Here is a 14,574-nt window from a genome sequence, read left to right as displayed (position 1 = left end):
CTGGAACCATGTCCTGTGATCTGATGAGACCGGGATAAACTTATTTTGTTCAAGTGTGTGTCGTGGCAGCCAGGTAAGGAGTACAAAGACAAGTGTGTCTTGCCTAGAGTCAAGCATGATGGTGGGAGTGTCATGGTCTGGGGCTGCATGAGTGCTGCCGGCACTGGGGAGCTACAGTTCATTGAGGGAACCATGAATGCCAACATGTACTGTGACATACGGAAGCAGAGCATGATCCCCTCCCTTCGGAGACTGGGCCGCAGGGCAGTATTCCAACATGATAACAACCGAACACACCTCCAAGACCACCACAAGAGGGTAAAGGCAATGCTGGAAAAAGATTATTTTACATGTGTTTAAGTGTTTCAATGATCTGTAATCACTGTTATTGAAGATTTTTCCTGATCACATTTATTCTGTGAAGTTGACGGTTCACCACCATCCATCCAGGTTTTAATAATGTGTTGGACAATTTTTAACACAATTCCAGTAATTTCAACAATCTCCTTGGTTGTTTTCTTTGCTTGATGCCAGACAATAATTTGGTGGGGGGGGGGTTGTTGAAATTGAGGAAGGTTATGGTTAGAGATGGGTCACAGAGTCCAGTAGTACACAGGGAGGTTATGGTTAGTGATGGGTCACAGAGTCCAGTAGTACACAGGGAGGTTATGGTTAGTGATGGGTCACAGAGTCCAGTAGTACACAAGGGAGGTTATGGTTAGTGATGGGTCACAGAGACCACTAGTACACAGGGAGGTTATGGTTAGTGATGGGTCACAGAGTTCAGCAGGGTTACAGTAGATGGAAAGAAACTGTTCCTGAGCTGCTGGTGGGGAATGAAGAGTCTTGTACCACCTGCCTGATAGAAGGAGGGCAAACAGTTTGTGGCATGGATGTGAAGGTTCTCTGATGACGTCGCGTGCCCTGTGCAGGCACTGCATGCGCTGGAGGTCTATGATGGTTGGGAGCTGGGTACCATTGATGTGATGGGTTTTCACCACACCGTTACAGGGCCTTCCAGTCGCCTACAGAGCCACCGCAAAACCACACTGTCGCAGTTAGTCAGAATGCTCTTGATTGTGCAGCAGTAAAGGTTCACAAGCATCTTGGGAGACAGGTGTGCGTCCTTCAGCCTCCTCAAAAGGTTCAGGTGCTGCCGTGCCGTGGCACATTCATTCTATATAAGACGCAGGGTTACGAATTGGAAGATACAGTCAAGGACATAAACAGCATGCAGTAGTCTAGTGTAAGATAAATTATTGGCCTATATGTGAACAACATTAAAGAGGTGAAAAAAATAATATTAAAACTTGTCTTGGGGGTGGGTCCCAACAGAAACACTATTGTACAGTCGTCTAGTTTGACCAGACCTGATTGGACTAGCCATGTGCCTCAGAGACTTACAGTCTTTTGCAGGGGGGATCTGGAGCTGATCATGTGGACATAAGTGTTTTACTACAGAATACAGCAGTGACAGTCTTCTCTCCACACAGGGGAAGCAGCTGGGTTGGCCTCTACCTTTCCACTTGAACTCCTGGATCTATCTTTTTGGGAAAGGGAGGCTAAACACAAACAAATGTATTGATATAATCCCTTTTGCACTATTTATGCTTTTGCAAATTACAGTGGGAATTACTAAACAGTAATTACTAGGCAATTCCTGTTTTACCATAAAGCGTGGAAGTGTATACATACAGTAAAATACACACACAGAGCGAGAAACACAATGAGTTGTACATATTGCTGTGGTTTTACTTTATTTATTTTTGATAACATTTTAAAACTATTTTTATTTAATTGTAATGGATTTCTCAATGGTGACTTTATTCCCTATGGCCAAAATTTTTTTTAAAAAACACTCATCAGCCTCTCTTAAACAGTTTTAATTTCACACCAAGAGCTTCCTAAGAAATTAGCAATACTGTTCAACAGAAAACACTGCTATCATCAACACTGTAAAAAAATTCTAGACCTGTCTTGAACATAAAAGCTACAGACAGTTGAATGTCTTGGTCCAGAACAGGGAGAGTAGTGAGAAACAAGGATCATCCCTCCTGGACCTGATGATCAATACCAGAGATGTCTTCTATATGTAGAACAACACAACAACAGACATAAGAACACATGTCTCTCAATGTAATCTAAAAGTGACTGTAAAGATGGAATAGTTCATTAGGATTAAGAAATTCAAGATCATTATGTATGTATATAAATGATCAAGTTATAATTCAATTCATCAATCTGAAGGACAAGAAATAAGAGAACAATTAGTTTGATTCTCCAGTTTGCCTATCCATAATGTTTAGGTCTGTCCACTTTTAGTCCTTTTAGATTTGTGAACACTGAAGATATGAGAGTTGGAGTGAAGAGCTAGGAAGTAGGAACCTAAATGGAACTAAACCCAATCTGTGATTCTCACCTGCTCGTGTCCTCAGAGGCTTGGGTGGGCTTTTCCTCATTATGTAAATAGTTATTATGGAAGCCATGATGGTCAGTGCCACAAACAGCATGATGCGATAGATGGGCAACTCAGTATAACTGGTACCTGGACAATGAGACAGACAGTGTGTGATTTGAATCATTGGGATTGATTTTTAAGCTTTGAAAATGAAGATTTCACCCAAAACACCCACTAGATGATGATGAAGAGCAATATCCATCAGCCTAATCTCTCTACAACTTCACCTTCACCTGATCACCAAATACTGTAGCTTTACATTCCCACACATGTTTTGATTGTTTAGACCTTCCATAACATGTTAAAGTTTCTATAACATGTTAAACATGGACTAGTGGTATTTGGCATCATACAAGCAGAAATCCCACAGAAAGAATAAGATGTGTGAACTGCACTGCAGAATTTCTTTTTTTACACAGAAGTTAGTTGCATGTACAAACGCAAACTCTGTGTACTGACTGAGACACCATCTGACACTGGCCCAACCTGCTGAACAATTTTTATTTATTGTAATGAAGAACTTAACAGTCTGAAGTAAAATGAGGGAATGACACAACATATGCTTTAAATGAACAGTACGATACACTAGTGTAAAAACGTTGAATATTTCAAAAGGGATGAACAAACAGGTATATTCAACTCTACTCTCAGTTCACTCTCCTGATCAAAATGAAAGCTCAAAACTTAGTTATTTACATTATGCTTGTAAATGAACCTAGGGAAGCTAACCCCAACACTAGCATTAGGGCTAACCAAAATCCAAGAAATACCCCTAAAACCACTGATAGGACGAGGGAAAGAAGAAACTTTGCTAACTCCACATCTGATAAACCAGATACTACCTTGATTGGGGACGACATAAGCGAGCATATCAGAATGGCAAATACTGAATTCCTAACCATGGCTGACACATCGGTCAGAGAGCTAACAGAAATGTTGCCAGTTATTCTCTCCACACATCCAAGCAACATGCAGATTATTATCCACACTGGGTCTTTTGACATTCTACAAATGAAAACTGGCTCTGAGATCCTGAAAAAAGATTTTTCTATGCTACTGGAGAAAATAACTTTCAACAACATGTTTTAATCTCAGGCCAAATTCCAACCTTGAGGATAGGAATTAAATCTTTTAGCAGACTCCTTGGGCTGAATACATGGCTAACATCGGCATGCCTCAACCACGGGATAAGGTTTATTGACAATTTCAATATTTTTTGGAACTGTACAGACCGCTTTAGACCTGATGGGGTTCATCCAAACATCATGGGATGCCGGCTGCTTGGTGCCACCATACGTCAAGCTCTTGGAATGCCATTCCCTAACAAGATAAGCATGAAGGACAGTACTCATAGGCATTCACTCCCCCTCTCCTGACCCTCGAACTAAAATCACCCAATGCTTCCAGAAGTTGTCCCAAATGGGGGCACAACAACCCCCCCCCCCCTCCACCACACTCACCAATCAGGGAGGTAGCTCTAACCAAAGAGAGCAGAGCTCATCTCCCCCTATGTCCCACTCCTCCCCCCGTGTAAAACGGTTGCTTAGACAACTGCCTCATCGTCAACAACCTTGTCCTTTATTTCCACAGAGCACAGAATATACTCGGTGATGTGCTTCGGGTCCCTGCTATTGTGAAAATAGCAATGCCGACTGTTTTGAGTACAAGCTAGGACCCAGTATCTCTATTCCTGTGTTGATTAGAAATTGAAGGAACCGTGAGCTTGCAACCCATAAAGTAAACTTGTCTAATCTGTTAACTGTAACACATCAACCTACTAGTCCAGGAACCCCTCATATATCTATTAAGCTGGCTTTACTTAATATCAGATCTCTCGCCAAATCATTCTTGGTAAATGACATTATAATATCCTACAACCTAGATTTTATATTTCTCACTGAAACGTGGCTAACAGAAGATTGTAGTGCTGCAATTCTTAACGAGACAGCACCTGAAAAATGTGGCTATATGAATGTGTGTCGAAATGGTAGGAAAGGAGGAGGAGTGGCTGCCCTATTCAAAGATACATTCCAGTGCAAAGAAAATACACTAGGTAATTTTATTTCTTTTGAATACCTCTGTTTTACATTGAAGGGTACCCCCAAAATCTTGTTTTTAACCATTTACAGACCTCCACAATATTCTGCAAATTTTATATATGATTACTCTCTGTTTATTATAACTTGTTTATTATTACAGGGTATTTTAAATGATTATGTCGCACTTTAACACAATTGATAAAAAATCCCTAGAAGAAACAGTTCGACATCTTAAAGCTTCCACTTGTTGTCTCGACACACTGCCATCAGACTTTTTTTTAATTTTTATTTTAACTTTATAACAATGGACCTACAGCAAATAGTTAATAGCTCTCTGCAATCAGGCATTATCCCAAAGTCTCTAAAAACAGCTGCCATTAAGCCCCTATTAAAAAAGAGGACACTAGATGTATCGATAATTAACAACTATAGACCTGTATCAAATCTCCCTATATATAGCCAAGATCATTGAGAGGGTTGTCTTCAATCAACTCAGCAATCAACTCAGCAATTTTGTGACCACAGTACTGAAACGGCCCTGATTAAAGTTTTAAATGATATATGGCTGAATACTGATTCAGATAAAATAACAGTTCTGGTTCTATTAGATCTCAGTGCAGCATTTGACACTGTAGATCATAGAACACTTATAGATAGGCTAGAAAATTGGGTAGGACTCTCCAGGACAACATTAACTACCACAGCTATGCCGATGATACTCAAATATATATGGCTCTCCAACCATATGACAACATTTAAATAGACTCTGTGTCACTGTATAGATCACATAAATACCTGGATGAACCAAAATTGTCTACAATTAAACAAGATAAAAACTGAGATGATTGTGTTCGGCAACATAAAATAAAATAACAAATATTAGTAAAGAGCTGGATTCATGAACAAAGGTCAGCTAGTAGAGCCCAGAGTCCAAACTAAACATGGAAAAGCTGCGTTTAGCACTTATGCTGTACACAACTGGAACAAACTACCAGAAGATCTTAGACGTGCCCCAAATGTATCCATTTTTAAATCAAGGTTAAAAACACTTCTCTTCTCATGTGCCTACGACTGAGCACTTAAACTTAACCTATGTTTTTATCAAATTTTTAATGTTCATATGTTTTCTTATTGTATTTTTTTATTATGATGTATTCATTATTCTTGATGTTTTCAGTTGAGTATTTGTCTTTATGTTATTGTACTTTCATATATTTTTCTTTGTAAAGCACATTGTATGAATTGTGCTATATAATTGCTTGCTACGTTTCAATAGTTCTCATCCATCCCAATTTTCCCATAGTCTTTTGCTTATCCGGATCTATCTAGTTAGAATCTAATAATTGTTTAAATAATAAATAGGATAGATGTACAGTGGATATAAAAAGTCTACACACGCCTGTTAAGGTTTTTGTGATGCAAAAGAACGAGACAAAGATTAATCATTTCAGAACTTTTTCCACTTTTAATGTGACCTATAATGTGAACATTTCAATTGAAAAACAAACTGAAATCTTAGAAGAAGAAATAAATAAATAAATAACCTGGTTGCATAAGTGTGCACACCCTTAAACTAATACTTTGTTCAAGCACCTTTTAATTTTATTACAGCACTCTTTTTTGCGTAGGAGTCTATTAACAGATTTGTCTTTGTCTCATTCTTTTACATCACAAGAACCTGCCATTTTAACAGGGGTGTGTAGACTTTTTATATCCACTGTATGTCAATAACGTTCATCTCCAGTATATTGCATTTCATCTATTAGTAGTGGCTTCACTGGGATGAAAAAAAAATGCCCCTCCCACATTATCATGTTAGAATGCACACTGCCTACCGGTGACAGATATAAATCCTGACAGACCAGTAACATTATTTGGGATTGAGTTCTTTTGGTGAACATACACCAACGTACATCCAGAGAATGGACTTCTAGAACTCTTCAGGTTTCTCCAGGAAGTCTCTGACAAAGTTTACATGGGCAGCTTGGTTCTTTTGACAGCAGAGGCTTTTTCCTAGCAACCATCCAATGAATCTCATTTCCATTCAGTGTTCCTCTTATGGTTGATGAATACACAGTACCCTGAGATGAAATCTTCCGTTTCACAAGTATGGAGCCAACTGTGCTCCTGGGAACTTTTTATAACCTTCCCCAGATCTAAACCTTGACACAATAATATCTCAGCCCAAGGAGTCTGCTAAAAGATTAAATTCCTCTCCCCGGGGTTGGAATTGGGCCTGAGATGAAAACATGTTGTTGAAAGTTATTTTCTCCAGTAGCATAGAAGGTCTCTTGGCTTTTGCTCTGTCACGTTTTGTAGTAAAGGCCGAATTTTCCCACCTCGCTTTTAGGCAATTTGCTGGTTGATCTCTGCTTGCCAGCAGGAACAATATACTATGGAGGGAGCGCTCCACACGTCTCCCTCAGCCAAATCCTGCTCCTCTGGATTCTGGTCTGGGAACTAGGAGGCCTGGACTTGGTGGTTTTGGTGCAAATGCCTCTGTGTTTACCGTCTCACTGCTCTGCCAGGAGTGGTCTTCTGATCAGAAGACCCCTCCCTTGTCTTCACATGGTGCTGTTTCCTCCTCTAGAAGAGGACAATCTGGGGCGATGATTGGGGTGCTGTTCCTCCCTACTCTGTCTCCTCTCAGGTGGGTGATTTTGAAAATATGACTGATCACGCAAAAAAAAACTTTAATTTAAAGTATTTGTTTTTTATTGTAAGTTATTTTATTTAATGATAGATATCACATTGTCCTTTTAAAACATAATGATAACAGAAATCAATCAAATGGCCCTTATCAAAATTTACATACCCTTGAATGTTTGGCCTTGTTACAGACACACAAGGTGACACACACATGTGAAAATGGCAATTAAAGGTTAATTTCCCGCACCTGTGGACTTTTAAGTTGCAAATAATGTCTGTGCATAAATAGTCTATGAGTTTGTTAGCTCTCACGTGGATGCACTGAGCAGAGTAGATATTGAACCATGGGGAGCAGCAGACAACTGTCAAAAGATCTGGATTAATTTTTTTGATTTTGTCTCATAGTTGTACCTATGATGAAAATTCCAGGCCTCTCTCATCTTTTTAAGTGGGAGAACTTGCACAATTGGTGGCTGACTAAATACTTTTTTGCCCCACTGTACAAGGCCAGCAACCCAGAGTTGCCTCTTCACTGTTGACATTGAGACTGGTCTTTTGCAGGTACTATTTAATGGAGCTGCCAGATGAGGACCTGTGAGGCATCTGTTTCTCAAACTAGACACTAATGTATTTGTCCTCTTGCTCAGTTGTGCACTGGGGCCTCCCAATCTTTCTATTCTGGTTAGAGCCGGTTTGTGCTGTTCTGTGGAGGGAGTAGTACACATTGTTGTACGTGATCCGTTTCTTGGCAATTTTTCACATTGAATAGCTTTCAATTATGAGAACAATAATAGACTGGTGAGTTTAAAATCAAAGTTCTTTATTTCTGGCCATTTTGAGCCTGTAATCAAACCCACAATTGCTGATGCGCCAGACACTGAACCAGTCTAAAGAAGATTAGTTTTATTACATTGTTTTGTTACACAGTTTTAAGCTGTGCTAACATCACAGTCAAATGATTTTGTATGATCAATTAGCCTTTTAAAATTATTAACATGGATTAGCAAACACAACCCACCATTAGAACACAGGAGTGATTGTTGCTAATAATGGGCATTTTACGCCTATGTAGATATTCCATTACAAATCAGCCGTTTCCAGCTACAATATTAATTTAAACACTATTCAAATGTATACACTGTATTTCTGATCTGTTTGATGTAATTTTAATGGACAGTAAATATGCTTTTCATCCGACAACAAGGATTTCCATGTGACCCAAACCTTTAAATGGTAGTGTACAGTATATAGATGTCCAAATGCTAGAATATTTTATTTTGACTTATAACAAAAGCATTCACAGGAGCAGAAATTCTGATGTGAGACAAAAATAAATGTGTGTTTAATGAATATTAAATATATTACCAGTAGAAGATGTGGAGGTGACTGAAATGCTTGGCCCTGCAGTAAAGGCTGTATGTCCTGGATCGTAGTTGAGAAACAATAGGGAGACAATTCTTTAATAATGAAAAATTTCAATTTGCAGTGGTCACTAAATTTAAAACCTTCTCTTCCTCACTCAAAACCTTCCTTTTCAACTTTTTTGGAAAGGAAAGAAAAAGGTTTTTTTCCTTGAGCTGTATGTTTGAGTCTTTATTTCAGTACCAGACTGCTGCAAGGTACCAGTGATGGTTTTCTAAAAAAAACAATACTGTGTTCAATACATATTAAAGCGAAAATGTTTTCATCCCATTCTCAAAGCATAGAGGGGATCAACCAGGACTAGACATTGGGGAAACACTGCTTCACAAGAACAGTATTATTTCCTATGTATTCAGATGGCACATTGAAAAAGTACTTCAGTATACTTGTACATATCATTAAGATGGGAGTTGTTTTAAACCTGGGGACATTGAAGGTGTTTATCAGTGCAATCGATAGCTAGCTTGAAATAGATGTCTTCATCAACAGTTGCAGTTAGAAGAGAAACTAACGGTGAAAAGCATTTGAACAATGTGAATAGCCAAGAAACATAAACATCTAATCTAATTTAAGCAGATATATTCTATCTAGGGGGCCTACTGTATATAGCACAGCCTCTGGCTGCCACTTTTGTGCATCATCTATTTGTGAACAGTCACAATTGTGTAACCTAAAATTTTAATTTATGCAGCTCTAATTGCAATAATATTTTATATTCAGAATTACAACAACCCCATTCAACAAATATTCTGCTGTGCGATTAAAATAAATAGAGTTTGTATACCATGGCAGAAATAGTGACATTTTGGCATTTATTTTGAAAATACGACTGATCATGCAATGTAACTGTATTTTATTCAAGGATAGAGATCATATAAAGACATTTATTATCACATAGTTGTATGGCTCCTTTTCAAATCATAATGAAAACCGAAATCACCCAAATGACGTGATCAAAAGTTTACATACCGTTGAATGTTTGGCTCTGTTTGAGACACACAAATTGATACACAGGTGAAAATGTCAATTAAAGGTTAATTTCCCACACCTGTGGCTTTTAAAATTGCAATTAGTGTCTGTGTATAAATAGTTAATGAGTTTGTTACTGTAGCTCTCACATGGATGCACTGAGCAGAGCAGGTACTGAGCCATGGGGAGCAGAAAACAACTGTCAAAAGATCAGCGTAACAAGTTAATGGACCTTTATAAAGATGGAAATGGATGTTAAAAGATCTCCAAAACCATGCCAATGCCAGTCAGCGCTGTCAATCACTTATTAAGAAGTGGAACATTTTGGGATCTCTGGATACCAAGCCAAGGTCAGGTAGACCAAGAAAGATTTCAGCCAAAACTGCCAGAAGAATTGATCGGGATACAAAGAAAAACCCACAGGCAACCTCAGGAGAAATACAGGCTGCTCTGGAAAGAGACAGTGTGGTTGTTTTAAGAAGCACAATATGACGATGATTGAACAAAAATGAGCTGCATGGTCGAGTTGCCAGAAAGAAGCCTTTACTGCGCCAATGACACAAAATCACCTTGACACGCCTAACAGCTTCTGGCACACTGTAATTTGGAGTGATGAGACCAAAATAGAGCTTTATGGTCACAACCACAAGCGCAATGGTTGGACAGGGATGAACATAGCCTATAGTGAACAGAATACCATCACCAATGTGAAGCATGGTGGTGGCTCACTGATGTTTTGGGGGGGCGGTGAGCTCTAAGGGCAAGGTGAATCTTGTGAAAATTGATGGCAAGATTAATGCAGCATGTTATCAGAAAATACTGGCAGATAATTTGCATTCTACTGCACAAAAGCTGCACATGGGAAACTCTTGGACTTTCTGGCACGACAATGACCCTAAGCACAAGGCCAAGTTGACCATCCAGTGGTTACAGCAGATGATGGTTCTGGAGTGGCCATCACTGTCTCCTGACCTTGATTTCAATGAGCCACTCCGGAGAGATCTCAAACGACGACCAAAGACTTTGCATGACTTGGAGGCATTTTGCCAAGACGAATGGGCAGCTATACCACCTTCAAGAATTCAGGGCCTCATAAACAAATATTACAAAAGACTGCACGCTGTCATTGATACTAAAGGGGGCAATACATATTATTAAGAACTAAGGGTATGCAGACTTTTGAATCGGGGTCGGTTCATTTTTATCTTTGTTGTCATGTTTTGTTTTATGATTGTGCCATTCGGTTATGACATATAGTTGAAAATGAATCCCATAAGAAATAAAAGTTGTGTCTTGCCTCCTCACTCATGTTTTCTTTACAAATGGTACATACACTGAGTGCAGACTTATTAGGCTCATTGTATTTCACAAAATGTATTTTATTGTTGAAAAATCCTTTATGTCAATCCAAAATATAATTGAACCTCAAACCAAAATGTTTAACAATAGAAATGTGAGTTTTGATCTTTCTCAGGGGAATGTATGAGGTAACAATTGGTGTGCACAATTATGAGAACACTGCACCTGATTCTTTCCTTTCCAAAAAGTTGTTCCTCACTCAAAACCCTTCCTTTTCGACTTTTTTAGGAAGGAACGAAAAAGATGCAGTGATCTGAAAACTGTAATTTCTCCCAACTCACTAGTTTATTCTCAATTTTTAAAGTGTAACAAATAAGTAACACAAAATGACAATTAATTATAATTTATGTCTTTTCAAAAATATTCATTGACCAATATAGCCAACTTTCTTTTCAATAACTGCCATGAGCCTTCTATCCATGGATCTATCTTGATCTGTTTACAATCAACTTTTGCAGAAGCAGCAACTACAGCCTCCCAAATGCAGGTCAAAGAGGTGTATAGTCTTCCCTGACTTATTTAGTGGTGGTCTTCTTTCAGCCTTCTTGAACTTGGCCATGTCTCTGAGCACTTGACACCTCGTAGTTCTGGACACTCCAGGTAGGTTGCAGTTCTGGTATATGGTGCAACTGGAGGATAATGGGTTCCTGGTAGCTTCATGCTTAATTCTTCTCAAGTCTTTTGCAGTTAATTTGCATATTTTCTTCTCAATGCATTTTTGCCGCTCAAGTTGACTATTCACAACAAAACATGAGATTGTCTGGTGGCCGTGCATCAATAGTTTAGCTATTTCAAGAGTGTTGCATCCATCTAAAAGGCATTTTACAATTTTTGATTTTCAGTATTTTGGTCTATTTTTCCTGAGGTCATGAAGCTGCCTAATAATTATGCACACCTTGATATAAGGTGAAATTCACTTTCACCACACCCTCCCTCATTAAACAAAAAAGTATCACCTGAAAATTATTCAATCCAATGAGTATTTAAGTTTATATGGTTTGGAGAATATGTGCATAGAAATAATGATACGAAGAATACTCATTTGCCTAATAATTGTGCATGCCGTGTATATTATCAATTCTCCAAGGGTCTGCAAAATGTTGAGGACAACTGTATGTGGGTTCTTCTCTTCACACTGCCTGATTTTTTACAAGCTGACTTGTCTACATGTTTAATTAGTATAAAGTATATTACCTATATGAGATGGGATGCTGCCTGACATGATTGGCCCTGCAGTAGAGGCTGTATATCCTGGATAGTAGAGAAACAACAAAGAAACCACTTTTTATATGGATAATGGTGAAAGAACAGTACAGACAAGATCTGCTGCAATCTGCAAGACCTCAAGAGCACCATACAAAATATGTTGGAGTATTTACTACATTATGTATCAAATAAATTACTTTCAGTACGTGGGGAAGTGGTTGACATAGCAGGTCCTTTGGTAGAGGCTTATAAATCTGATTTATAAGTTGAGAACAAACAAGGTTAAAAAAGATTATTGGTGAATCTGTGTGACTAGCCTCACATACCAGAGTGATTAAAGAAGATATCTGTGTAACTAACTTGCATGTAAACTGTGAGTCTAAAGGGAGACAGAACAGTAGAAAATAGATCCACATCCACTGACTCACTCTGTAATGCCTGTAGAGTTATCTTTAATATAGTCTGGGACATCTACAGGAAATACACTTCATTCTCTATACCCCTAACCCTGTAGTTTACTTTAATATAGTCTGTGACATCTTCAGGAAATGCACGTCATTATCTATAACCCTAACCCTGTAGTTTACTCTAATAAAGTCTTGGACATCTACAGTCAATCCATTTCATTCTCTAGACCACTAGACAAAACAAACTTTCTATGAATACTTTTGGTGCTTATTTAATGATAAGTATGTTATTCTATTTCCTTATGCTATGGTTTTAACATTAACAGTCTTAGACATCTGCAGAATAATGTTGGTTGTCTTGACCAGTCACATAGCATAAGATATTTCTGAATACCATGAATTCTAGTGTCCTGGCATTGGTAGATCAAAAGGATCAACACATTTTATGCTAGTAGAAAAAAGAACTGAACAAACATTTGTGGAACACCGCTTTAGCAGAACAGTCTTTATATCAAGTATAAACTTGAAGTCACCTTACATTTTTAAGGCCATACATTAATATTGATATCGGCTGTTTGTGGCCAAGGTTCTACAGTTTCAGGTGATAGATATGTATCCAGAACATGGAAGATGTACTATATCTTTACAAATCATACAATGATTACCTGGGACCATGAAGGTGAAATCAAATGAGATATTCTTCTTTTCATTTATATTCAGCTGACATGTCCACTTCCTGTTGTTGTCCTCCTTCTGGAGTGTAACAGTCAGAGTGATGTCACAGTCAAATGTTTGTGTGACCTGGTGTCTGGAGTCATTTTCCAGCTTATTACCTGCCTCATCCACCCAGAGGAGACTAACATGTTCTGTAACATCACGGGAACATATCCCAGGTCCTTCAGATGTGTACAGAAAGCACCTTAATATTACAGGTCTATCAGGCTTTACATCTGTTACTGGTGTGGACCAGGAGTCTGATAGAGAAAACATACATGGAGGAAATTATTCATTATATCAATGTAGTGGTCACATTGAGTATGACTACAAACGACATGGTGACCAGTGAAATATAAGCTTTAATTTAAACAGTAATACTCACTGGTTAGAACAGACAGATGAACAGGAGCATCATTTCCATATGGTGATCCATTACTAAGGTATTGTTGACAGGTGTACTTTCCAGCATCCTCAGCTCTGACATCACTAACATGTAGAGAACAGTCAGACCCCACTTTCAGTCTGTCTGCTCTCTCTGAGTAAGTTTTAATCTTCCCATGTCCAACCTCTTCAAAAGCACTCTGTAATCCAGTTCTGTGATAGGTCCATGTAGTTGAGGAGCAGTTTGGATAAACCACATTGGTACATGACAGACTTACAGTATCTCCCACTCTGCTGTACAGAGAACAAGTGTCTCCACTGACACCTGACAAGAGAATAATCAGAATATGTTTCAATGGTAAAACACAATACATTATATTTCAAGAACATTACTTGATATTCTTCACAAGTGTTGTTAATCTGGATATCATCTTTGTCTTTGCTGTCCTACCTGATAGTAAAACATAAAATGGTCACAAGGCAACATAAAATATAATGGTAGATGTCAGCCATGATCCTCTCTCTGTCAGAGTTTCACCACTAATCACCATCTGTACTAGCATCACTTCCTCAAAGTGGTCATGTTTCTTTCTTCAGTTGTGTAAGATTTTATACCAGCAGTTGAAAGTCATTGTCTATTATAAAAATATGAAAAACTAATGACATACTGATTTTGCCTTCATATGACCCTGTTTCCCTAAAAGTTGGGACGCTGCGTAAAATGAAAATAAAAACAGAATACAATGATGTGCAAATCATTTATCACTATATTTAATTTAAATGTATTCCAATTTAGAATTTGATTCCAACAACGTGTTTTAAAAATATTGGGTTAAAACGTTTTGATTAATTTACATCTTAAGTTTATTTTATTTTGAACATAACCTCTCATTTTTAATTGTGATTAATTCATTAGTTTCAGGTGTTACATGTTTTAACTACTGTGAATCAGACTGTGCTTCATTTG

General features: G+C 38.2%; 1 protein-coding gene across 1 annotated transcript; it reads right to left on the bottom strand.

Annotated features, from left to right (window-relative positions):
* Positions 1-2,045: 2,045 nt before the first annotated feature.
* On the bottom strand, positions 2,046-13,981 carry LOC109615491. The gene is made up of 6 exons (XM_034287968.1): positions 13,609-13,981; positions 13,175-13,483; positions 12,091-12,147; positions 8,512-8,568; positions 2,420-2,545; positions 2,046-2,086 (listed from the first exon to the last, which is right to left on the bottom strand). Exons 1-6 carry the CDS (start codon positions 13,979-13,981, stop codon positions 2,046-2,048), a joined length of 963 nt encoding a protein of 320 aa, XP_034143859.1.
* Positions 13,982-14,574: the final 593 nt, after the last annotated feature.

Source organism: Esox lucius, chromosome 18 (assembly GCF_011004845.1).
Source record: "Esox lucius isolate fEsoLuc1 chromosome 18, fEsoLuc1.pri, whole genome shotgun sequence".
In the NCBI taxonomy this organism is placed as follows: Eukaryota; Metazoa; Chordata; class Actinopteri; order Esociformes; family Esocidae; genus Esox; species Esox lucius.
The sequence above is the reverse complement of the archived record's forward strand: the minus strand, read 5'-3'. Positions and strand labels throughout refer to the sequence as shown.